This window comes from Talpa occidentalis, unplaced genomic scaffold, assembly GCF_014898055.3.
Source record: "Talpa occidentalis isolate TD23 unplaced genomic scaffold, MPIMG_talOcc4v2.1 talOcc4.14, whole genome shotgun sequence".
NCBI lineage: Eukaryota > Metazoa > Chordata > Mammalia > Eulipotyphla > Talpidae > Talpa > Talpa occidentalis.
The window spans coordinates 85,054,928-85,080,462 of NW_023601433.1; the positions used below are offsets into that span (position 1 = coordinate 85,054,928).

A 25,535-nucleotide genomic window follows, 5' to 3' on the forward strand; every position below is an offset into this window, starting at 1 on the left:
TGAAGGCGCCCAGGTACATGGCCGGGGGATGTAGATGGGGGCAGCCACTATGGAAAACAGCATGGAGCTGCTGCAAAAATTAAGGATAAAAATACCTAATGATCTAGCCATTCAACTTCTGAGTATTCAGTAAAAGAAGATGCAAACACTAGTTCAAAAAGTTATCTGCAACCTCTATACTCACTGCAGCATTATTTTCAATAGCAAAGATATAGAAACAACCCAAATGTACTTCAATGGATGAATGGATAAAAAAAGAGATGTGTACATATATACATACAATGGAATACTGATCATTTATTAAGAAACAAAGATGAACTCTTGCTATTTAAAAAAGAAAGACTAGGGGCCTCCCCGGTGGCGCAGCGGTTGAGCGCTGGGTTGCGAAGCTGCCCACAGCCTCTGCAGCGCCAGTTTGATCCCCGGCTGCTCCCGGGCCACCAAGGGAGGGTCCCACATGGCTCACAGACCTCCCCTGCCGCCCGCTGCTCCCCCCAGCGGTGTGCCTCGGTCCTTCTGCCTGCTCTGCTCCCTGCTCTGGCTCTGGTGAGTTCTCTCACCCTCCCACACTTCTGACTGTGCCCAGTGCATGTATAAATAAATCTTTAATGTGTATTTTTTTTTTAGAGGCATGTTATTTATTTATTTGGTTGTTTGTTTGTTTGTTTATACATGCACTGGGTACAGTCAGAAGCGTGGGAGGGTGAGAGAATTCACGAGAGCAGGGAGCAGAGCAGGCAGAAGGACCGAAGTACACTGCTGAGGGGAGCAGCGGGCGGCAGGAGAGGTCCGCGCGCCATGCGGGACCCTCCTCCAGTGGCCGGGGAGCAGCCGGGGATCGAACCGGCGAGGCAGAGGCTGCGGGCAGCTTCGCAACCCAGCGCTCAACCGCTGCGCCACCGGGGAGGCCCTATAAATAAATCTTTAAAAAAAAAAAAAAAGATGAACATGATGTAAGAAAATAAATTAAAAAGAAAACTTATCTAAAAAAAAAATAAAAAAGAAAGACTAAAGAGTATCTTGTAATGTGTTTTTCATCTAGGTATAGAAAAGAGAAAACCAATATCTGAGTAAAATTAAATTCCATGTTCTTGTTTTTTTTTTAAGAGTTATTTATTTATGCATACAAGAACTGAGGTATAAGCCAGAGGTACAGGGGGATGAGAGGATTCACCAGAGAGAGTGAGGAGCAGAACAGGCAGATTGACTGAAATACACTGCTGAGGGGAACAGCGGGCGAGGCAGGAGAGGTCTGCTGCACCATATGGGTTGCTCCCTGGCAGGCGGGGGATTGAACTTGTGCTGCAGTGACTGCCGATAGCTTGATAGTGCTGTCTTTAACCCCTGCGCCACTAGGGAGGCCCAGTTCCATGTTCTTATTTGAAATAATTCTGATAATTCACCCTTGCAATCTGGAATGCCTTGGGGTATGCTGAGCGCTGACCTGGCAGCTCAGAGGCTGAGCTCAAGCCTGCTAGCTGGGTAGAGCATGCGAGACCCTGAGAATTTACCTGACCTCCCTCTCAACTGCATGCGCAGATGGAAGGAGCGTCCCTGGCGGCTTCTTCCTCAGAACCAGCTGATGGTTGGCCAGCCTGACATAGTAAGTTGGATTTGACTGCCCATGATCAAACTGAAGAAGTTCCAACGGGCCTGCAAGTTTGAAAACAAAGAAAACTCAAACCTGCTCTGGAGCCCAGATCTGGACAGACATGCAGACATGCTCTCCACTGAGTCTGCGTGTAGAACATGCGAAATGGCCTGATTCGTGCTGAGCTGCAAGCAAAGCACCCTGTGCCTGGGTAGCAGAGGTGAATGCGTCCCAGTCAGACCCTGCCAGCTCGGGCATCACATGCTACTACAGTGTGGCAAAGGCCACTTGATTCACACCACAATAACTTTCTCACTTTGTGCGGGTGTCCAATTTTGTACTTCTTGCCAACTCCTGCTTCGTGAAGAGCAGCTTTTTAGTTCTGGTTAGCAACCACAAGCACCGTCATGGCAACCCATCTTGCTAAGTGGAATGCTTTAAGCCGAGGGATGAAAAGTGCCCTTGTACCTCCCTCGGCCCCTGCTCGGCCAGACCAGGCCTGCCACTGCTGACAGCTGAAAGGAGCCGTGCGGAGGCCGACAGCTCAAGCCAAAGCTGCTTTCACAAGATGTGGTTTCCCACCCCACTAGGATGAACTCTGTGACTCCCTTACAGAAATGTCCTAATTAACCCTCAGCTTCGTAACAAGACTGCACTTGGACATAGATTCGTTTCACTTAGAAGAGCAGAAAAGCAACAGGCATTTGCCTGAGTGAGCAGGCCGGGTTGCAAAAGGTCCCTTAGCTTTGTAGAGGCACTAAGACTAGTCCAGTCACTGGAAAATGTCATCATGTGACACTCCATACAAAAAATTGTTCTCAAGGATCAACGGGTGAGGCAAGGCTTTATCCCCAGGTATAGAAATCTCTTCAAAAAGCTCATGAGGCACCTGTTTTTCTGAGGGTGGAAGGTGAAGAATGAGGGAGCGGCCTTTGAGAAGATGGAGACAACATGACACATTTTAAAATGAGGCAGACTCTAAGTCACCTTCACCAAAGAGGCTGTCATCTCAAAAGCCCTAGAAATGCTTCAATGCCCGGGGTGCACAGCTGCAGCCTCCCTGGCAGCATTTGTGGGGATGGCTGCCACACCATGCCCTCAAGGCAAAGGGGGGGCAGGTACACTTTTGGGGGTTCATAAAAAAGGAGGTTATGCTTTTTCCCCAGGCAAAACTGAAAGCAGCACTCCGAGTGGCTGGGGCCCAATGGCTGTTCCCCCAACACCGCCTCTTTGTCTCCAGCACATTCCACAAGGGTTTGGAAGTAAGAACCAGACTGAAATGCCAGCCTTGGAAAGAGTCACCAAATACAAAAGCTTAAATACCTGTGGTCTGGGTGCCCAGTAAGTCTTTGAGGTATTTCTTCAAGGAATCTTTTGGAATTTCCATTGTCTTTCTCACAGGGCCAGTGTTTGGAATAACCATTTTCAAACTAAAACCCAAGAGGGCTTCTAATTCCTTGACTGCTGTCTCTGGGTCGTTCACCTGGTTTCAAAGAGAACATTGAACATGTACCGCCAGTCAGCCCTGACCTCTCCTCCTCTCTGTTCCCAGGAGGCCTGTTTTTTAGAGGCAAACAGCCAAGAAATCTGTTCTCTGACCAAGGACTTTGGAGTCAGGATGTTCAGCAAATGAAGAAGCTGTTGCATGAGATTTCTCTTTCCATTTAATTCCTGACCACACCGCACTTTCTAGCTCTGGGAAGAGTGCAGGTTCAGAGTCCAGGACACCCTCTCGTGCTAGGAGGCAGCACGCTGTGCTGCAGCATCCACTCTGTCCCTTTGGGTCCGTCATCTTCATGATAAAAACCCAAACACAAAGAGCTGGCCTGCGACGCCCTCTCACGTGGCTTCGTGTGCCTCACAGCCATGACCTGGGGTGCCCAGAGTGGCTGGTACCTAGGCAGCCTGACTGCCACCAACGTGACCCTCAGCCATTCACCTCCTTGTGTGCAGGGTCCACTCCAAGACCCACAATGGACGCCTAAAACTACAGACAAACCATTAAACCATATGTTTTTCTAAACATACATATGATGAAATTTGATTCATAAATTAGGAATAGTAAGAGATTAACTACAGTAGCTAATAAAATAGGACATTATAACAATATGGTATAATAAAAGTTAGATAAGAACATCTTATTATTTGTCGTTATATTATTATAGGTAATACTTCTGGAATATGGTTGACTGGGGGTAACTGCAATCATGTAAGGAAAATAAAATGTGGATAAGGGGGGATTACTGGACCTCTCTGCCACACTTCCCATAGAACACACAAGCAGTTGGCAACATAGATTTCATCGTTAATAAAAAAGATTATGGCAGCACAGGGGGAAACCACAGAAGACAGCTACAATTATAAGCGTAAAGGTCTGTACAGAAATGCTTATGCGGTGCCAAAAATAGTGACCATTACCTTAATGGTGCGAATTCCGAGGCTGGCAGCTGCTTTTAGATTCAGCCCAAGATCGTCAAGAAAGATGGACTCGGATGGCTGCAGGCCTAGCCGCTCCAGACACAGCTTGTAGATCCGAGGGTCAGGCTTGCAGACACCTTCCAAGCAGGATTCCACGACCTGCAGGAGGGACAGGAATGAGACATGAGTCCCTAAAATGAGGCAGTGGGTGATCCCACATACACACTGGCACAGTAAAAAAAAAGATGGGGGGCCCTCCCTGGTGGCGCAACCAGTTAAGACGCAACCTATGAGGCTGTCTGCTGCCTCTGCAAGCGTGAGTTCGATCCTAGGCCGGCCAGGGAGCAACCCACATGGCGAAGCAGACCGCTCCTGTCTCGCCCGCTGCTCAGCAGTGTACTTCGGTCAATCTGCCTGTTCTGTTCCCCACTCTGTCTCTGGTGAATCCTCTCACCCCCACACCTCTGGCCTGTACCCCAGCTCTTGTATGCATAAATAAATAAATCTTTTTTTTAAAAAAGGTGGGGGACAGTTGATATTTGTTATAACAAGTAACTAAAGAGTGTTATGACATAAAAATGATGTTGCTTTTTTAGGTTGGATGATTTGGAAATACTGGGCTACAAGCTGGGACCAACCCAGAACCAAAGTTCTGGTTCAAACACAGTGAGTGACCTTGGGCAAACAGTGAGGCCGGGATGGGCTTCAGTGTCATCCTCAGCAAGACAGGGAGGCTGACAGCCACCTCATTTATCTTAGCGGTTGTGAAAGGTGAATGAGTTCCAAAATGACAAAGCATTTTCCTAGTGTTAGATATTGTGGCTACACAGAGCAAAAGAAAAGCTGTCTATTTCAGCTTCATGGAAAGTACTTCACGATTTTTCCAGAAAGAAAACACTTTTTACTGCTAGAAAAGAAACCTCACTTTAATGTCTGTTTTAAACAGAGGTTAACAAACAAATAGTCGTGCTCAGTCTAGATGAATCCCACAAGAGGATCGAGACCAGTGGAGCTATCAGTGGCAAAGGGGAAAAAAAGGGACACTGTCGCTTTCATGCTAAGAGCCTCCTGTATCCTGACAGTCCTGCTTCATCCCTTCATCTGAGCAGGAACAGGGGGCTGCTGAGGCTTCAGGAGCAGTCTGAGAAAGCTGTCTCGGGGTCAGGTCATCTCTGATCCAGCCACATCCTGGAAGTCCTCCCACACAGTCCATAGGGCTTAATTTCTGATAACGTGGGCCTAAGACAGCCCCAGGGCCTATGAGGGACACTTCCTGGTCTGTCCTAAGAATAGCACCAAGTCCCTGACTCACCCTGGAATGACCCTCGCTCTCCAAGACCAAGGGCAAAACCAAGGGCCTCTTCCTCTGCTCCACATTCGCATTATTCCAGGCTGGATGAGAACTGTCTTTTCAGGTCAATATGTCCTAAATAAAGGGGACCTCTCTTGTACTCTTCCCTGTCTTCTAAGGGCCTGCAGGAGCTAACAGAAGAGCAAGAAGCCCCCTCTAAAGAACCCATCCATAGAGAGTGGCAGAGTAGTCAGGTGTTTTAGGGACCTGCTGTGCCTACTATGAAGAGAGATTGGGGGCAGGCAGGTGAACCCAGAGCCAGGGGGCCAAGTGCTGGCCAGCAGACATCACTTCTTGGGTGACCGTGTTTAGGCAAGTGAAAAAATTTTAGAGTTCAGGTGATAAGAAGCTGGCTTTATCTTTCTGTTCTAGGGCATGGACAGCTCAAGGTTTCTATTACCTTCTTGGCAAGTCCGGAACTCTGGGAGCAAGGTCGGTATGTTCAAATACAGATTAAATTAGAAGTCTTATTTATTGAAGAGTTGTTCCAGGAAGATGAGGGGAAGCCTCCTTCTCCAGGTAAGCATGAATGACGATGTGCTACACCAAAGAGGGTATGGAGTCAGGCAGGGCCTGACCGAGGGGAGAGAATTCCATTGCTGTAAGTCTTGCTTCAAGGAGGGAGGAGATTGAATATGAGGTTAATTGCCAACACTCTGTGCTCTAAATTTCTGCCTGTCAGTTCTACTAAATGTTATGTGCTAAAACAGCAGTACCCAACAGAACTTTCTGCAATGATGGAAATGCTCTCTATCGCACTGCCTAGTACAACAGCCATGAGCTGCGAGGCCACTAAGCTCCTGAGATTCAACTTATCTGTCACATTCAACACGGTGTTCCTTCGAGGCCAGCCCAGCGCCTGGTCACAGTAACAGCTCAGTAAGAATCTGTTTTCTGGCTGAGTGAGGTTTAAGCACATCATCTATCAATAATTCACATCTATCCTGGGATAGTGATCTATTTTGTTAGGAAACTGGGGAATCTTTCTTAGAAGTCACCTCCCGGCCCAGAAAATCACCTCTTGACATAGGTCATTCTCAATGTACTTGGCGAGACCTGCACGGTGCTGTCCAGTAGTAGACACTACCCACAGGTGATTATTTTTTTTAAAGATTGATTTATTTATTTATGCATACAAGAACTGGGCTACAGGCCAGAGGTGTGGGGCAGGGGGTGGTGGTGAGAGGATTCACCAGAGACAGAGTGGGGAACAGAACAGGCAGATTGACTGAAATACACTGCTGGGGGGAGCAGCAAGAGAGACAGGAGAGGTCTGCTGCGCCATGTGGATCACCTCCCTGGGTGGGGATTGAACTCGTGCTGCAGTGGCTGTGGACAGCTTCACAGTGCTGTGCTTAACCCCTTGCACCACCAGGGAGGCCCCACAGGTGATTATTTACATTTAAATTCATGAAAATGTAATAAACTTCAGTTCCTCGGTGACACTAGCCACTTTTCAAGTGCTTAATGATTGTGTGTGTCTAGTTTGGGCATTTTCCCTTCTGCAGAAACTTTTATTGGATAGGTTTAAGGATTAATGCCATGAAAATAAAGGCAACAGGGTTGGTCTTTGAAAAGGTCAAGAGACCCATTAAGTAAGGTCTGATGGAAGCACTTGTGTTACGTGACGATGAAAGTTCAAATCCCGAACAGAAGGGAATCAAAACTGAGTTTTCAACCCGTTGTCAAATCTATAAAGGTCTATAAATGTTTGACCTTGCCAAGAGTACAGTAATATTTCCAAAGCCCTCTTTGCAACCTATTACATCTACACCTAATTTACTCAAATGTCTAAATAAAAAACGTAGTCACTCAAGACCTACTAAAAGGCAGTGTTTAAAGCCTGAAGCAGGGACAGGAACCCTCTTTGATTGTTTTGGATCCCTTTCAGCTTACCACATCAAACTGTTTCCGGTCCAGGGGCAAGAAGCTTTTCCCATTGGAAAGATAAAAATTATTGCTCAAGACCGCAGTCTGAAGGCCTTTTGCCCGAATTTGAGTTATGGCCTCCGTCATCACTGGGAACTGCTTTGTCACTTGCTCACTGGTCATCAAGGAGAAAAAGGAGTCCACAGGCACGGACATCTTCGACTAAGGAAGGGGAGAGAACCACCTATCGTTAGGAGTCAGAAGCTCATCGCCAACACAGACTTTTTTTTTTTTTTTTTTTTGCATAGAAGAACTGGGGTATAGGCCAGAGGTACAGGGGTGAAAGAGTGGGGAGCAGAACAGGCAGAGCCACCGAAATATACTGCTGAGGGGAGCAGCAGGCGAGACAAGAGAGGTCTGCTGTGCCATGTGGGTCAGATCTCTGGCTGGATCCAACTCAGGCCTTAGTGGTGATAGCACTGAGGCTTAACCCCTAGGCCACTGGAGAGGCCCCAGAGACACTTATCATTGGCTACCTGTGACTACTTGGTTGTAAGGGCTGGGCCCCTGGTTTGCGGCCTAAAGGGATGGTCTCCCTTGAAACTTGAGCAGAATCTGGCCTACATAGGCTGTAAAAAAATGACTCAGAATTAGAGTCACAATGGTTAGGGACTAGAGCTATTAATAGCAAGATTCCAGTTAATTGACTTCTTTTTTTCACTCAGGGGTTGTCAGTTTTAAAAAGTATCAGAATCCCAGAAGAGGATACATTAAACTCTCAAACCGTATTAAGCAGATGTAATTTAATTTTTAATGATCCAGGAGACATTTAATGACTGGATTCCTCAGCATCGCCATTACGACTTCAGTTTCTATTCAATTTTTTTGTTTTTAAATTCAGTCTGTGTGGTTTTGAAACTCTTATCACGTTTCAAAATCTGCAAAGCAAGTTTACTACCTTAAGCACATTCATATATTTATTGATACACAACTCACATATCACACAATTTGCTCATTTTAAAGTGTACAATTCAAGGGTTTTTAATATATTCACAAAATTGTGCAACTATCACTGCAATCTTAGAACATTTTCATTGCTCTAAAATGAACCCCCATGGCCATTAGCAGTCACTCCCTGCTCCCACTCCCCCATCCTAGAAAATCACTAATTTATTTTCCATTTCTGTAGATTTACCTACTCTGGACACTATATAAATGGAATCATACAACTATGAGGCATCTTCCGCTTAGCATAATGCTTTCAAGGTGTATATATATTCGTGGCTATATATATATATATATATATATATAATATGTATAATTTACCATTTTAGCCCTCTAGTGCAGAGCTGAGTGCTAATAAGTAGATTAATAAGTACATTAAACAACCATCTTCATCCTCCGTCCACAGAACCTTACTATATTTTAGCAAGGTTATTATGAAGGTTTCATGAATTAATATAAACAAAGAGTTAGAACAATACATAATACAGAGAAAAGCCTTTATTTATTTATTTTTTTTTTTATTTTATAGAGGCATGTTTTTTATTTATTTATTTATTTTGTTTGTTTGTTTTGTTTATACATGCACTGGGTACAGTCAGAAGCGCGGGAGGGTGAGAGAATTCACCAGAGCCAGAGCGGGGAGCAGAGCAGGCAGAAGGACCGAAGCACACTGCTGAGGGGAGCAGCGGGCGGCAGGAGAGGTCTGCGCGCCATATGGGACCCTCCTCCGGTGGCTGGGGAGCAGCCGGGGATCGAACCGGCGCCACAGTGGCTGCGGGCAGCTTCGCAACCCAGCGCTCAACCGCTGCGCCACCGGGGAGGCCCGAAAAGCCTTTAAATAAGCTTTTTGACCAACGTTGTTACACAGGGAGGTCCTGTTTCAGACGAATGACGTCTGCTGGAGTAGCTTAGTGAAGGACATGCGTATTTATTCATATGTGGAGCTAAAGTTGTGTACCTGGGAAAGGAAGCAATAGCTGGAAAGCTTCTAATGGGTTATTAGGCTTTCACTTCTGTATTTGCAGTTTAACCAGCTTCATGGCTGTGTGTTGCATCCACTACTCTAGGCAAAAAGAATATGGAAATTCAAGTACACTTGTCACTCACCATTTCAGAACAATGGAGCCCAAATTCTTGTAAGAAAACTTCTGTTGTTATCTCTCCTCTCATAAATTTCATCCAGGGCCCGTTTTCACCACCCGCGATCAAGGCTCTCAGTATCGTTCCAGAAGGGATTTGATTCTGTGCTTCCCATTCTACAGGAAGCAAGACATACAATAAGTGCAATATGTTGACAAGTGGCTGGGAATTCAGAGAAAGTCAGGAAATGCAAAATCCCAACCTCAGACTTCTAAGGCTAGTGGTACTACTTTGTATGGGGTGGGGGTGGGGAGACAGGGGGAACACAAATGGGGTAGAAGCGAGAGGCAGAAATTTACTTTTGCACTTTTTATACTTTTGCACTTACTATTCAATAAATGAGGTTGGCATAACTGAGTTTCAATATGAAAAAACATAAATCCGATTTCACACCATTGCAAGAATAAATCCCCAAAAGATTAAAAAAAAAAAAACAGATACTAGAACTCTGAAACAGGAAACAAGACAGAACATCTTTATGAGTTTGAGGAAGAGGCTTTCTTAACCAAGACTCATAAAGCTCAGGCCACAGAGAAAAACACAGATGATTCTGATGCCATTAAAAGTGGAAAATCTGGTATCACAGAACTTTATAAATAAAATAAAAGACAGGCCACAGAAGGGAGAAAATATTTGCAAGCAATATAACACAGGACAGGCCATTCTTGCCAATCAATAATAAAAACGAGCAATTCACGGAAAGGGAAAACTTTGCCTTTTAGTGACCAATAAATATACCAAAAAAAAAAAAAAAAAAAAAAAAAAGCACTCAACCTGAATATTAAAATAACCCAAAGAGAAAAAACCACAGCAATAGCATTTCATCCATCACACTGACAAAAATAGTCTGATTATACTATACCTCCTGAAGATGAGGCTAAAGTGTTTGGGCTGTAGTCTAAATTTTCGGTCAAGTGTATACTAATTTTGTAGTAAAATAGCAGCCTAAATCAAGGGTTGGCAAACTTTCTGGAAAAAGGCAGACATGCATAATCTATGAATAAATGGGCATAACTGTGTCCCCCCAAAATTTCATTTGGAAATTTAAAATTTGCATCGTTTTCGCATTTCACATTCTTTCACAGTAGGTTTGTCCAACATTTGAAGCCAAAACTACTATAAGAAAAGTCAGTTGAACTGAGTAGGGGAAAAAGCAAAGCCAGAGAGGGGCTGATGAAGCAGGGATAGGAGATGAGAGCTTTGATCTCGTAGCCCAAAAGCAAGTTTAGAGGGAGGGACGTGGACATGGGAAGCTAGTGACCGGAGCAAAAATTCCAGCACCCCAAATTTCACAAGCAGCACAGTTCTCAGGGACAGGCAGCCACGCTCTACCCCTGCCAGGGACGGCAATAACCGCAGGTCATCACTTACTGAGAGTTGAGGAACAGCAGGGCACCTGCTGTGCGAACTGGGTGCTTTGTAAGCACTATTTCATCCTCCCCAAGTCCCAAAGAGGTAGGTTCTATTTTTAGCCCTGATTTAAGGATGAGGAAACGAAGACTCAGAGAAGTTGAATAATTTGTCCAAGATGATGCTTGGAATTTGATTCAAGAGCCAGAATTTTACCCCCAGGATAGCTGCTGCCCACAGCCTCTCCCCTCCCCGCCCTCCCTACTTCCTCCCCTCCCGCAGTTTCAGAAAGTGAAGCAGAAAGAAGAGCTCACCTGCAGCCACTCTGCCCAGAGAAGGAATGAGAACCCCACTCATGTCAAAAATCACCGCCCGGTAGGTGCCGCCTCCAGAATGTGTCCATCGAGGGGTTCCCTGGCGCCTGTACCGCGTGTGTTTCAGGAGGGCTCCCCTCCATGCCCAATGGAGCTGAGCAGACTGGAAAAGCCTCCTTAGGCTCATGTCGGGCCAGGCTGCATGAGAAGAAAGACAGGGTATCGTTTGCCTTTGCTGCCTCCATCCTGACGCTCGGGGTGCCAACTGGACATTTCCAACTATCTCCCCTTCAAAGCACAGCCAGAACTGAAATTGGGGTGTCCGCCCTCACCCATCATTCCTTTTTCTAAGTTCCTAGGTGAAGGGCTCCACCACTCACCTAGCTGCTCCAGTTAGAAAAATGGGTCTTGCCCTGACTTTGTCCAGCTTTCAATGCCACCTGGGCCGTCAAGGCCCCTGAGGGTCTCCGTCCTCCTGTCCCCTCTCTCCCAGCTAACATCTGACCCACAGATCCTTGCCTCAGCCTCCTGAATGGTCCCCTGGCATCTTCTCAATTCTCCTTCTAAAACTTTCTTTACTTTTTAACCACCATAATCTTTCAGAATGGCCAATTTGATCACACTCTAACTCTGTTTAAAATCTTCAATGGCGGGGCCTCCCTGGTGCTGCAAGGGGTTAAGATGCAACCAATGAAGCTGTCCGCAGCCACTGCAGCATGAGTTCGATCCCCAGCCAGGGAGCGACCCACATGACGCAGCAGACCTCTCCTGTCTCACCAGCTGCTCCCCTCAGCAGTGTATTTCAGTCAGTCTGCCTGTTCTGCTCCCCACTCTGTCTCTGGTGAATCCTCTCACCCCTCACACCTCTGGCCTGTACCCCCCATTCTTGTATGCATGAATAAATAAATCTTTAAAAAAAAAAACCCTTCAATGGCTTCCAATTGCCTCCAGATAAACTCAGTTCCCCAACTTGGCTTACAGGGCACTCTAGGATCTGCCTTCCTGATTTAGCCAACAACCTGCCCCACCACCTTCTTTCTCTCTTCACCTTAATCTGGATGATCTGGACATGCAAACCTAGGTGCAGTTTCTTCAAACACATTCTCCTGCTACCAGGGTCTTGCTTATGCTGTGTTTTGGCCTGGATTGCTTCCCTGCACCAGTTACCTGGCTAACTCCAAAATGTCCTTTAGGTTGTAGCTTACCCATCACTTCCTTCATGAAACCTCTCTCTCTACCAGGAAAGAGCGATCAGGACTCTCCTCTATTCCAAGATACCCTGTCCTCACGTCCTCCTAGCACTCCTGGTGCCACCGTCACATCACCATTCCTCCTACAGATTGCTGCAGCAGCCTCCAAACTGTTCTCCATTTCCTCTTTTCTAAACTACCTCTTTTTCAGAAACACACACACACACACACACACACACACACACACACACACACCACAGAAGCATAAAAAACAATGGTCAGTCAATCTAGGTGAAGGATACATGAGAGATTAATGTATTAATCTGTCAATTTCTGCAGGTTTGAAATAAAAAGGGCAGGGGGACAGAATAATTAAAGTAAATTCTATTTGCAGTCACTTCCTTGTGAAAATCTTGAAGCTTTTTAATGTAATTTCTATAGTTAAAAGTCTCAACTCTATCAAGCTATTACCAGCCACTGCAGCATGAGTTCGATTCCTGGGCAGGGAACTGACCCACATGGCGCAGCAGACCTCTCCTGTCTTGCCCGCTGCTCCCCTCAGCAGTGGATTTCAGTAGATCCTCCTGTTCTGCTCCCCACTCTGTCTCTGGTGAATCCTCTCTCCCTCTGCACCCCTGGCCTACACACCAGTTCTTGTATGCATAAATAAAAATAAATCTTTTTTAAAAAGCTTACTATGGGGTTAAGAGAAGAACAGGTTGGTAAGACGAACTACATGTTTAAGGGAATCACTTCAGGAACTCCTTAAGGATTCAGTCAACTATGTGAGCATCTAAAGAGAAGGTCCTAAAGCAGTAAATCTTCAAGATGATATAAAATGTGTCTTGCATGACTGGAAATTTGCTGAATTGGTGAGTGAATTTTGAAATTAAAAATTTAGAGGTTGGGGCCTCCCTGGTGGTGCAAGGGGTTAAGCACAGCACTACGAAGCCATTCACAGCCTCTGCAACACAAGTTCGATTCCCGCAGGCCAGGGAGCTACTCACATGGCACAGCAGACCTCTCCTGTCTCGCCTGCTGCTCCCCTCAGCAGTATATTTCAGTCAGTCTGCCTGTTCTGTTCCCCACTCTGTCTCTGGTGAATCTTCTCACCCCTGCACCTCTGCCCTGTACCCCAGTTCTCATATATATAAATCAATAAATCTTAAAAAAAATTAGAGGTTGATTTGCATTTTCAGTTTTACTTGTTCCTATGCCAAGGCTAAAGTTTATGATGGAAGGAGAAATTTATTTATAGGCTCCTAAAAGTGTCAACACTTTTTGTGTGACAGAGATGAAGTGTCTCTGGGGCCTGCAGGGCTGACTTTCATCCCCACTGGGAATGCTGTCCTTCACTTACTCTTGCTAGTGGATGAGTGGGCAACGCTCCCACGACTAGTGTGCTTATTCCTTCCAACTAGAGAGAATGGTTCTGTTCTAGTCACTTCCCAGCATGCCTGGGACAGGGAGGTCGGGGGGCTGTGATTCCTCATACCTCTCTCCTGCTTTACCTACCTGGCCAACTTTACATCACCTTCACATCATAGCCTTGGCTTTACCTCCTCTGGAGAGGCTTTTCTTTCTTTTCCCGCACACTCTGCCTGGCCTTACCCTTTTTCCTTTTCCCCTCCCATTGCTGCTTGTCTCTCCCCAAGCTACTGCATCTGCCCCCCTCACCCAGTAACTGTTTTCATGTCTATCTGCTCCTATTATTTTAAGCTCCTTAAAATGATCTTACTCATCTTTGCATATCACCATCCCCTGGGGCCCAGCGCAGTGTCTAGACACAGAGCAGGTGCTTAGCATAAATAGGAGTTGGAAGATTGAATAAACTAGATGAATCAGAAAATGGGAAAACAGATTTAGTGGTTGACAGTCACAAAGAACGACAATGCCCGACTTGCTCCTCCTTGGCTAACAAGTCTAGTTCTCTGCACCTGGCATTTTCCTTCTGCACAGTAAAAAACACTTGTGTTCTCCCTAATCTCTTAGAATGAGATTAGCATGACAATGTAATTTGCTACCTAATCTATGCTTTCCTAAACATGCATAGTGTGTTGTGTTTTAAATAGATGCTTTAGTAAAGAGGTTGAGAGTGGCTCTGGAATCAGATTGCTTGGGTTCAAATTATAGATGTCACTTACTGACTGTGAGATCCTGGATACATTACTCTCTCTCTGAACCTGCTCTGTAAGTGGGAATAATTATAGTACCTCTCATCAAGTTGTATTACATGAGGTAAAGTATGCAAAGCACTCAATTAGTACCTGGCACACCACTAAATATTGCCCACTAAATACTGTGGGTTGACACAAGTTTCATGTCACCTGCATGTACTATGCAAACACAGCATATGCACTTTCACATAAACCAGTGACAACTGGAGGGGAAGGACGAAAACTTGGACCCCAGGGGGACATTTGGCAATGTGTGTAGCTATTTTAGTTGTCACCAGGTGGAGGTCTACTGACAAGGGAGGCTGCGGAACATCTTATGGTGCATAGGACATTCACCCCTCCTTGCTATAGAATTACTGGCTTCAGAGTATGAATGGTGGCAAGGCTGCGAAGCTCTAATATAGACATTGTACTGAAACACATGTGCTAAGATGCAGTCACAGGTTATAGAGACACCTATATCATGTGGTCATATTATAGCGTGCATAGCCCGTGCCTCTACACATGTTCAGGAGCTGTGACATGCACCTAAAATAATGCCACCTACATGTTCTGTGTTAATCTCTCTATGCTGAAGGCAGTCTGGCGTGCTGCAGAGACTGCTGAAGCGCAGAATATCTGCATGTAGAGCCTGTGGGTATCATCCCAACAAGCAGCTGAAGGTCACACTACTGATGATCAAGGTCGACTCCAAATGAACTGTGTGCCACACTAACTTTGTGTTTATCTTAATCATCAAGCGTCCCCACCACCCCCAGGAGCGCCTAGGACCCCAGGAAGCGCTGGGGAAGTAGCGGGGCGAGGAGCAGGGCCCAGATCGAGGTCCAGCACCGCGCGCGTCACCAGCCCACCGCCCACCTCAGCAGTCCGGCACTGAGATCGAGTCCCCCTGAGAAGCGGAGTCCCCCTCTCAGCCTCCGCGTACCCACCCGCGGCTGACAGCTCACTCTGCCTGGGGCAGGCGCGAGCGAACACGACGGAGAGGCAGGAGGGCAGGTGCTCGGCCAAGCCAGCAGGCGCGGAGCCGGGGCCCTCTCGCCGTCAGCAGCGCTGGGCTGGCGGCGAGGCGTCCCGGGCAAGCGGACCAGGGCCTGAGCGCACACCCACCGACCGGCTGAGGGGGCACCGCGCCGCCGCAAACTCCGCGCCGTCCCTCCGCCCCGCTCGCTCCCAGACGCGCCGCCCGATCCCCACCCCGAGGGGCGCCCGCTCGCCTCCGGGCCGCCTCGGTCACGTGGCCATCGCCCCAGCCAATCGGCGCGCGGGACGCCGCGCATGCGTGACCCCAAGGGTCGGCGACGGCGGCCGGGAGGCGGAAGTGGAGGTGGTTGTGGCTGCGAGCGTCGCGCGAGGAGCAGCTGCTGCCGCTGCTGCTCCTGAGGCGGAGGCGGCGCTGCCGGGCCGCTCGGCCTCTCGGCTCGCCTCCCAGCCCTGCCCGAGCCCGCCGGGGCCCGCGCCGGCCCGCGCCTGCCCTATGAGTGTGTCACTGGTTGTCATCCGATTGGAGCTCGCGGAACACTCGCCCGTCCCCGCCGGCTTCGGCTTCTGCGCCGCGGGTGAGTCCCTGACGCCCGGGCCCCGGCGGTCGCGCTCCCGAAGGGCCGGCCCGGCCGGCGGCGCGGCGAGGGCTCTGCCTGGGGAGGACGCTGCGAGGCGGCCGGGATCGCGCGCGTCCACCCGGCCCCGGGCGGCCTTCCGCGGCTGTGGGCTCGGGGCAGCCCGGCCCGGCCCGGCCCGGCCCATCCCTGCTCGCGTCCTCCCTCCCACGAGCGCGTCGCCGCCTCCCTGCCCCGGAGCCGGGGGTGCAAGTTGCTCGCCCGTGGGCTTTGTGAGGGCAGGGGTACGGAAGGCGCGCCTCGCGGGAGAAGTAGCCACTCGGCGCCCGGGGCTGCAGCAGTAAGTCTGAGGAAACGGAGCAGTTCCACACGGAGCTCAGCGCCCTGCTTTAAATGTCTTCACGACAAGTCTGTCAGGGAGATGGGTGGGCTGCCCCTTTTACAGATTGGGGAAACTGAATCCCCGTGATGACATGACTTGCCCGCCCTTATCTGTAACTGGGGAGACCGGGATTCTAAGGCAAATCTGAGAGTCTGGACTTGAGAATCAGAGCTCTTCATCACCAGCCACTCACCTTCCTTAGCAGGGACTGCAGCTAAGAGCCAGTTCCTTGAGCCTCAGACATTACCCAACCATAACATCCATTTACGAAATAACTTACTGAGTGGTCTCTGTCTGCTGGAGCTCTAGTTGTGGGTAGAACCAGACAAGTCCCTGCTTTAATAACCCCAGCAGTGTACCCCAGACAGACGAGTGAAATCGCTGCAGAATAAATGTAGAATTACAACCGTGATGAGTTCTGGGAAGGAAGGAAGAGGCCATTTGAAAAGTTATTCGGAGAGGATCTCCCTTTGGTTTGGGGAGGGACCTGGAGCAGGTAGAGATGGTGTCATTGGAAATTTCCTTCTGTGTGCTAATTTTGGAGCTGCAAATTAAAGATTGACTATGATTTAATGGATTCCTGAGTTCTGAAAGTCAGCTGAATTGACATTAGCCCCATATGTACAGTGACATGGGTCAGCCATTGATTTTACAAATCATTAGAGCTGCCAGTGTATGCTCGGCACTGTGGAGTAAACGCTGAGGATCCAGTGGTAGGCGAAACATGCCTGGTTTCTCCTGGGACAGAGCTTTTATAATAAGGACATCCAATGAGTCTCCAAATCCTTTTCTGTTTTTTTGTGTTTCACTGGTTTAAGACAGTGATGACAGATTTTCATGGCATGAGGCTATCCTGGGGTGCTTAAGAGGACTGCCCCTAAAAGCTTCTGAAAATCATGTTTATTTATGGACTTGATAGTTTCATTCTGAGCGCAACATAGTTTCACTTCACCAGGTATCACTAAAATGTTGGTTCTTCTGGATAAATTACTGTTGAACCTTCTCCAAAGCTCTTGCTCTTTTTGATTTGCTTTCAAAGTAAATTATTTTACTAGAATTGCCCTGCATTTATGAATGTATCACACTGGGTGTTTACTGACTCTCTGCTGGGCACTGCAGGAGCCCCAGAGATGAGTGAGATGGGTACTGCAAAGGCGTCTTATTACCTTGGGGGAAGGCAGCAAAAGGAGAAGAGAAGAACAGCCTACCACCGATGGATACATTGAGTGCATGGGAACTTTTCTTATTTCGCTTATTAATCATTGATGTGTTCTTTAGCCGGGGAAATGTCTGATGAGGAAATCAAAAAGAAGACACTAGCTTCAGCCGTAGCCTGTTTAGAAGGGAAGTCACCAGGGGAGAAAGCAGCAATCATACATCAGCACCTTGGGCGTCGAGAAATGACAGATATGATCATTGAGACCATGAAGTCCAACCCAGGTATGCGTTCTAGAACCCTAGACTCTTGTTAGTCCCTTGCTGCCAGTTTTATGCATGTTGTTGGTGAGCCCGTGATTTTGATCTCTAGCATGCTTTTCATCCGTCACTGCCAGTGTACCTTGCATAAGGTTGTCAAGCCAAATATTTCTCCTAAATTCTTGGGATGACAACTCTATTAGCGAGGAGAGCACCTTCCCACTTTAGTCAGGGGCAGGTCCTGAGTGAATCCAGATAAACATGTTGTACATCCCCTGCTCTGCCAGCTCACTCCAGCCAAGAGGAGTGGCCAGGTGTTATATCTCCAGCATGGCAGTGGTCAGAACTGGTAGGTTTGGTTTTCAAACTTAACAGCCCTAATGTTTATCCCACTTAGGAATGCATGATGGAAGACACCGTCTTTTTTTATGGTACTACCAAATATAAAAGACCTCCTTGAGTTTCTGGGGGCGTTAATAAGATTTTGATGGGGCAGAGAGTACTTGGAAGTTGAGATGCCCCCCCCCCACCCCAAATGCAACTGTTCATTGTCTTAGTTCCTCATGCAGTACATGGCAATTTCTGTCAGTGTTCAGTCTTTTGGCTCCAAGTTTTAATCTAATTAGAATCCTTCCAAATATTTCTTATCTGTTTATAATCTGCTAATTTTTGATTTGTGAAAGATGAGCTAGAAGCTGCCATGGAAGAAAAGAAGTCTTCAGAAGCATCCCTTACTGCATCAAGAAGTAAGGATCAAAGTAAAGAATGCATAAGCACTGCTCCCGATTCTCCATCCAAACAGCTTCCAGACCAGATCTCATTCTTCAGTGGAAATCCATCAGTTGAAATAGTTCATGGCATTATGCACCTATATAAGACAAAGTAAGAAAACACTTTCTCCTTTTTGTGTTGGTCTATTTTTTGCCTTAGGACAAAGAAAAATCTCTTGCCCTGAAAGGGAATGGATTTTAGCTACTAAAGGATAATACTTTCTTCTATGGTATGTTTGAGAATTCTTAGATGTTTTACATTTACTAAACCTTGTAGAGTGGGTCAAATCTTCTTATTAAAGAAAAGTGTGGATGTGCTTGAGAAAATAGCTAGCAAAACATTCCTCGGGAAGGTAGGCTTGAAGATGGCGGGAAATTGAAAGAAAAGAAGATAAAAAGGAAAACCTACAGGTGACCCATAACATTGTGGCCTCATGACCCCTCAAAATTTTTACTAAAGAAGCTGCCAGAGAATCAGTTACTGGGTTGCAATGTCATCACCTTGTTTTTTGTTTGTTTTTTTAACCCTTACCTGTGGTCCAAACAAAGCTTACTAGAGGCCAGTGGAATGGGAGCATTTGGTGAGCTAATCTACTAGCCAGGCTGTCAGCTCCTGGGGTAATGAGTAGCTGATCTCTTAAAGACAGTCCTTGTCCTAATTTGCTTGCCAGGGCGCCAGTGGGGAACAGTGAATACACAGTTAGCCATTTTGGATCACAGCTGTTAAAGTGAGTTTACAAATGATCTTTTGGGAGGTTTTTCTTCCCTCCTTTGCAGCTGTTCCAACCAGCAACACTTTATATCTTCAGGTCCATAACCTCATAGTTGAGAATGCTCTTCCTTATTTGGAGCTTTTTTTATCTTGTAGATCCTTCAGTGAAAGGCCAGAGTTAAAGTCGCACTTCTGAGTTACCAAATGTCAGGTCGTTTTTCAAAAGCTAATGAGAATAATGCAAAAACAGCAGATTGGCTGAATGCAGATTAATAACCACTAAAGAGTAAACATTTCCATAGTGGGTGTAATGTAGCACATGTCCAGGCTTACCTTAACTGCACTGTAGACGAGCTGAAGCAGAAGCCTTTCCCCATGTAGTGTGTATTTTCAGGTAAAATAACGAGCTGTTTAAGTTGATTGGTGCAGTATTACAAGTTGTCTTTTTCCCTATTTTGGGGGGCATAAAAGTTGTCTAATTAGTGTTGTCTGAACTAACCATACCTCCTCTATCTAAGACAGTCTAATTATTGTCTTATTAGTAAGATGACTTCCTTAAAAGAAGACGTGAGGCGCAGTGCCATGCTGTGTATCCTCACCGTCCCGGCTACAATGACCAGTCATGACCTTATGAAGTTTGTCGCCCCATTTAATGAAGTAATTGAACAAATGAAAATCATCAGAGACTCTACTCCAAATCAATATATGGTGCTGATAAAGTTTAGTGCACAGGTAAAAGTTAAGATACTAAAAACTCTTTGCCACAGAAACTATTTTTTTTGAAACTGGTACTAGCTGTGTGTCATTTGTAATGTTTGTGCTTAATATTCTTGCTATGTATTTATGACTATATGGCTGACATTCTAGAAATATTTCTAAAATATTTCTAAGAAATATTCATACCTATAATTTCTTATAAATTCAACTGGGTATGAAATCTAGGTGTGTGTGTGTGTGTGTTTATCCAGTAGTAACTATTCTAGTAAAATAAGAGATCCCAAACATCTGAAGTTGACACCAAATTATTTGCCATTATAACCCTGTGCCCATGTGTCTTAAGTTCTCTTTATTTTTTTATGCCTTTTTAAGATTTATTTGTTTATTTATGCATGCAAGAGTTGGAGTATAGGCCAGAGGTGCGGGGTGGGATGAGAGGATTCACCAGGGACAGAGTGGGGAGCAGACTAGGCGGATCTGAAATGCACTGCTGAGGGGACCAGCGGGGAGACAGGAGAGGTCTGCTGCGCCACGTGGGTCAGCTTCCTGGCCGGGGATCAAACTTGTGCTGCAGTGGCTGTTGATTGCTTCATAGTACTGAGACTTAAACTCTTGCGCCACCAGGGAGACCCAAGTTCTTGTTTTAAAAGGTGTTCTTTGGCACATTTTAGAAAATAATGAAGTCCATTTTATTTCTTAAATGTTGGTGACAAGGGCCTCCCTGGTGGCGGCACAGTGGGTCGAGCACCGCACTGCGAAGCTGTCCGCACGCAGCCTCTGCAGCCCGGGTTCGATTCCCAGCCGGCCAGGGAGATACCCACATGGCTCCGCAGACCTCTCCTGTCTCGCCCGCTGCTCCCCTCCAGCAGTGTCTTCGGTTTGTCTGCTTGTTCTGTTCCCTGCTCAGTCTCAGGTGAATTCTTCCACCCTCTGGTGCCTCTGACTGTACCCTAGTTCTTGTATAAATAAATAGATCTTTTAAAAAAAAAATGCTGGTGGGCCTCCCCGGTGGCGCAGCGGTTGAGCATTGGGTTGCGAAGCTGCCCGCAGCCTCTGCAGCGCCGGTTCGATCCCCAGCTGCTCCCTGGCTACCGGAGAGGGTCCCACATGGCGCGCAGACCTCTCCTGCCTCCCGCTGCTCCCCTCAGCAGTGTACTTCGGTCCTTCTGCCTGCTCTGCTCCCCGCTCTGGCTCTGGTGAATTCTCTCACCCTCCCACGCTTCTGACTGTACCCAGTGCTTGTATGAATAAATAAATAAATCTTTTAAAAAAAAAATGTTGGTGACAAGAAGGATTTTATAACATTCCTTGAAGTATTTAGGATGCTTTACTTGGAGTTCTCATTGGAAATCACTGCAATAGAAAATACAGAAAGAATGGTGATATTTCTGGTTTTTAAATGTACTTGTGCATTATAACAGATTCTTTTTGTTCTAGGAAGGTTTTTCCAGTCACTTCATTTTCCTTGTTACATTAATCTACTCTTTCCATGCACCTCCATTTTAAAGATGTTAGAAAGATATTCTCTTGGTTTTAGATATTCATCCTTATAAGTACTTGTTTCTATATGAATATAAAAATAAGGTAAACTTTGGGCATTAGCTAGTTTATTAATGAATTACCCTGTCCATAGGTTTCATTAAATTTTTTAAAATAGCCTGGTTTATTTCGCCACTGGAATTTCACTTGATTTTGAAATGCAACTTTGTCAAAGTTACGTCTTCCTCACCTCATCAATAAACAGCCTTCCTGAATTTGCCCCAGATAAATAATTCAGAGTTGCAGATTGACAGAGAAATAGATGTGCCTGTGCAGATCATTTCCCGTTGCCTCTGACCGAGCACTGAGATTTGTGGGTGAAAGGGAGCCTGTGACACAAGGCCCACTTGTAAGCTCCTCCTTCCTCATTGCAGAAATCCCCTGGCGACAGCAGCAGCAGCCGCTCATGGGCCAGGGGAGGAAATGAAGAGAAGTGAGAGTCGACTTGCATTTGTACCTGTTGCGTGTGCCACAGAAAGAGAACCCTTAGTGTAGAGGTCTGTGGAACAAGATAGTCAGTTGTTATCTTTACTCTACGAAGCGCCGAAGCGCCTCACCATTAAGGGAGGTGTTTAAACGTATGTTTCAACTATGCTGCAGATGTAGATTCCACAGGTTGACTTGGAGAAAGGAAAAGCACTGAAACAGCTGCTTCACTCTTAGGAGGCCTTCCAGAAGCATGGAGGAGCTTTGCAAACAACGGGGAGGTGATACCTTAAATCTTTTAATCTGGTAGCACGTGTGATGATGATATGCAGCCTTTATCAGTTGCTAACCCTATACGGCTCACTGCACAAGTGCTTAACGTGCATCATCTTGTTTAGTCCTTGCTGCAGCGCTGAGAGGTAGACAGGTCCTGTGTTAGTCTTGTATAAACAAGGAAGCTGACTGCACAGAGAGGTTATTGATTTGCTCAGGGTTACACAGCAAGAAATTAGTGACTGAGCTGGAATTTGAGTCCGCAGTTTTAGTTCTTTGGTGCATTCCTCTCTTAGTAGGAGTGGAATGAAAGTGTGGGGAAGGGAAGATAATCACTATTTCAGAAGCTGTATAACAGCAATATCTTAATTAAGGCTTCTCCTGAGCAATTAGGGGCATTCAGCAACTGGTGCAGGGAAACTCACAGAAACCAATTTCAGGAAAAAAATTAATAACATTAGTCTTTTAACATAGTCTAAGATCTAATAACCCATAAAACTTCATTTGTCTAATAAAGCCACAAACTTCTCTGAACAAGTGCTGTCCTTTGTAGTGTGCAGGAAACACTAGTTAAAATTTTCCATTACTCTTTTTTTTTTTTTTTTTTTAAAGATTTATTTATTTATTTATATAAGCACTGGGTACAGTCAGAAGCGCGGGAGGGTGAGAGAATTCACCAGAGCCAGAGCCGGGAGCAGAGCAGGCAGAAGGACTGAAGTACACTGCTGAGGGGAGCAGCGGGCGGCAGGAGAGGTCTGCGCGCCATGTGGGACCCTCCTCTGGTGGCCGGGGAGCAGCCGGGGATCGAACCGGCACCGCAGAGACTGCGGGCAGCTTTGCAACCCAGCGCTCAACTGCTGCGCCACCAGGGAGACCCAAAATTTTCCATTACTCTTAATGGATTTTCTTTGTACTTTTGCACTGTGTCTCCACCTTTGTCTTTTGACCAAGTACAGGTTGCTCAACATAATGGCTATTTTCTGAGACTGTGAAATGGCTTGCTGCATGTTCTTCCCCGTGGGGACAGGACCCTTGACCTTGGTTGGTGTCATGAGTTGTGTTATTTATTGCCAATGCTGGATCTCAGGGCCCAAGGCCCATCTTAGCAGGGATTTTTTATTTTTATTTTTTCTTTGTTTGGAAGATCTGAGGGTGCAGGCTAGAGGTACAGGGGGTGAGAAGATTCACCAGAGACAGAGTGGGGTGCAGAACAGGCGGATCTACTGAAATACACTGCTGAGGGGAGCAGTGGGTGAGACAGAGAGGTCTGCTGCCATATGTGGGTCAGCTTCCTGGCCAGGGATGGAACTCAGGTTGCTGCAGCGGTGATAGTGCTGAGACTTAACCCCTAGGCCACCAGGAAGACCCTTAAAGGGATTTAAAAACACCCTCTTGGCATGAGACTTGAAGTTGTTCAGGTATTATTGGGCCCTCACTAGAATCAAGGACTCATAGCTTCCAACTCTTGAGCTCTCTCTAGATGCCAGGCCTCTGTTAAATGCATTAGCTCCTAGAGTCCTCTCAGTAATGCCATGAGGTAGGTGGTATCATTTCATGTTTTCTTGTTAAGGAAACAGGCTCAGATAAGACACTCATCCAGAGTTACACAGCTCCAGTCATAATTCAGACCAAGGCAGCCTGACTCCACAACCTGGGCAGCTAACTTTCTGACTCTTTTCTTTTTCCTACCTGAGAATTTTTATTAAGAATGAACAGACCTCCTCTATATATTTTATAATCTCTTGAATTTCTGTTGGCCTCAGCTTTCTTTATGGTGGGGTGTTATAAAGAGATGTGCTTACAGAATTGTACTGTGGCCTTTAGGAAACTTAATCTTTGAGTAAGGAATTTGTACTTATCAGGACACAGGAAAGCAGGAGGGGTTCCCTTTGGTTAAGACAGATAACCTCTCAATAGAGTGTGTGGGCTTGTTTTCACTTGCGTGCTTGGGATGGCCTAGCAGACCCCTCTGAGAAGTAAAATCACGCTTTCAACACTGTAGCAGTAAAGGGACCTTGATCATAGTGGAATTTTCTTTTTCTGAGTTGATTCTAAGAACAATAAAATCAAAAGACTAGGGAAAAAGAAAATCTGGTTTCTTTAAATGTGGAGCTCTGTACAATACAGGCATTTGAAATAAAAGAGCTGTTTTTTTCTGTTTCTTGCAGTTAGCTTTTGTCCTGTGCATTTCATTGGTGGGTCGAAGTCAGAACCCTGTGCATTTTGTTCTCTGCTCCCATCCTGGTGTGTGGCACAGTGCCTGGCACATGCTAGGTGCTCAGTGCATATTTGAAGGAGTAAAGCTACATTTTCAGGACCGAGATTTCTTTTTTTTTTTTTTTTTAAAGATTTATTTATTTATGCATACAAGGTTTGGGGTACAGGCCAGAAGTGCAAGGGGTGAGAGGATTCACCAGAGACAGAGTGGGGAGCAAAACTGGCAGACTGGGGCCTCCCTGGTGGTATAGGGGGTTAGAGCATCGCTCTGTGAAGCAATCCACAGCCTTGGCAGCATGAGTTCGATACCTGGCTGGCCAGGGAGCAACCCGCGTGGCGAGGCAGACATCTCCTGTCTCGTTCACTGCTCCCCACAGCATTGTATTTCAGTCTGCCTGTTCTGTTCCCCACTCTGTCTCTGGTGAATTCTCATCTCCGCAACTCTGGCCTGCACCCCACCTCCTGTGTGCATAAATAAATAAATATTAAAAAAAAACAAAACTGGGCCTCCCCTGGTGGCGCAGCGGTTGAGCGCTGGGCTGCGAAGCTGCCCGCGGCCTCTGCAGCGCCGGTTCGATCCCCGGCCACCGGCGAGGGTCCCACATGGCGCGCAGACCTCTCCTGCCGCCCGCTGCTCCCCTCAGCAGTGTACTTTGTCACTCTGCCTGTTCTGCTCTCCACTCTGGCTCTGGTGAATTCTCTCACCCTCCTGCACTTCTGACTGTACCCAGAATAAAATAAAATAAATAATAAATAAATAAATAAATAAATAAACAAACAAACAAACAAAACTGGCAGACTGACTGAAATATACTGCTGAGGGGAGCAGTGGGCGAGACAGGAAAGGTCTGCTGTGCCATGTGGGTAGCTCCCTGGCTGGGGATCGAACTCATGCTACAGTGGCTGGGGATAGCGTCCCAGTGCTGTAATTAACCCCTTGTGCCACTAGGAGGCCCATGACCGAGATTTTAAAGATGAGATCAGTGTGTACAGAGTATGTCTCTGGTGTAGATAAACAGCCACCCCCTTCATCCCCCAAGGAACAGTCTACCTGACACTGCTGGTTTGTCTCAAGCCCAGTGACACATACCCTGTCCCTCTGAGGAGGTCCCGGGAGGAGTC

The 25,535-nt window shown here is 46.6% G+C and overlaps 2 protein-coding genes and 2 long non-coding RNA genes across 9 annotated transcripts in view; 2 read left to right on the forward strand and 2 right to left on the reverse strand.

Annotated features, from left to right (window-relative positions):
- The window catches only part of LOC119244980 (uncharacterized), a 52,977-nt gene extending 46,528 nt beyond the window's left edge, over window positions 1–6,449 (forward strand). For both annotated transcript variants that reach the window (XR_005125169.2, XR_008551887.1), the window contains exons 5-6: window positions 4,606–4,675; window positions 5,733–6,449. This is a non-coding gene — a long non-coding RNA (uncharacterized LOC119244980). The remainder of the gene's footprint in view (window positions 1–4,605; window positions 4,676–5,732) is intronic.
- Window positions 1–15,629, reverse strand: part of ACAD10 (acyl-CoA dehydrogenase family member 10) — a 39,669-nt gene extending 24,040 nt beyond the window's left edge. For 3 of the 5 annotated variants that reach the window (XM_037511158.2, XM_037511155.2, XM_037511159.2), the window contains exons 1-7: window positions 15,335–15,428; window positions 11,039–11,236; window positions 9,342–9,490; window positions 7,257–7,451; window positions 4,010–4,168; window positions 2,915–3,074; window positions 1,512–1,653 (exon numbers count right to left, since the gene is read on the reverse strand). In XM_037511158.2, the coding sequence (XP_037367055.1) occupies window positions 1,512–1,653; window positions 2,915–3,074; window positions 4,010–4,168; window positions 7,257–7,451; window positions 9,342–9,490; window positions 11,039–11,225 (992 nt within the window). In that variant the 5' untranslated portion in view covers window positions 11,226–11,236; window positions 15,335–15,428. Of the gene's footprint in view, window positions 1–1,511; window positions 1,654–2,914; window positions 3,075–4,009; window positions 4,169–7,256; window positions 7,452–9,341; window positions 9,491–11,038; window positions 11,237–15,263; window positions 15,286–15,334; window positions 15,429–15,599 lie in introns of those variants that run through there. The other 2 variants (XM_037511157.2, XM_037511156.2) reach the window with 2 other exon arrangements.
- Window positions 15,630–15,740: 111 nt separating this feature from the next.
- Window positions 15,741–25,535, forward strand: part of BRAP (BRCA1 associated protein) — a 32,142-nt gene continuing 22,347 nt past the window's right edge. Inside the window, exons 1-4 of the mRNA XM_037511160.2 lie at window positions 15,741–15,961; window positions 17,622–17,783; window positions 18,443–18,641; window positions 19,784–19,973. Coding sequence (XP_037367057.1) covers window positions 15,880–15,961; window positions 17,622–17,783; window positions 18,443–18,641; window positions 19,784–19,973 — 633 coding nt within the window. The 5' untranslated portion in view covers window positions 15,741–15,879. The remainder of the gene's footprint in view (window positions 15,962–17,621; window positions 17,784–18,442; window positions 18,642–19,783; window positions 19,974–25,535) is intronic.
- Window positions 19,345–25,533, reverse strand: LOC119244982 (uncharacterized). Its single transcript, XR_005125170.1, has 3 exons — window positions 25,504–25,533; window positions 19,575–19,691; window positions 19,345–19,467 (listed from the first exon to the last, which is right to left on the reverse strand). It is a non-coding gene; the product is annotated as an uncharacterized LOC119244982 (long non-coding RNA).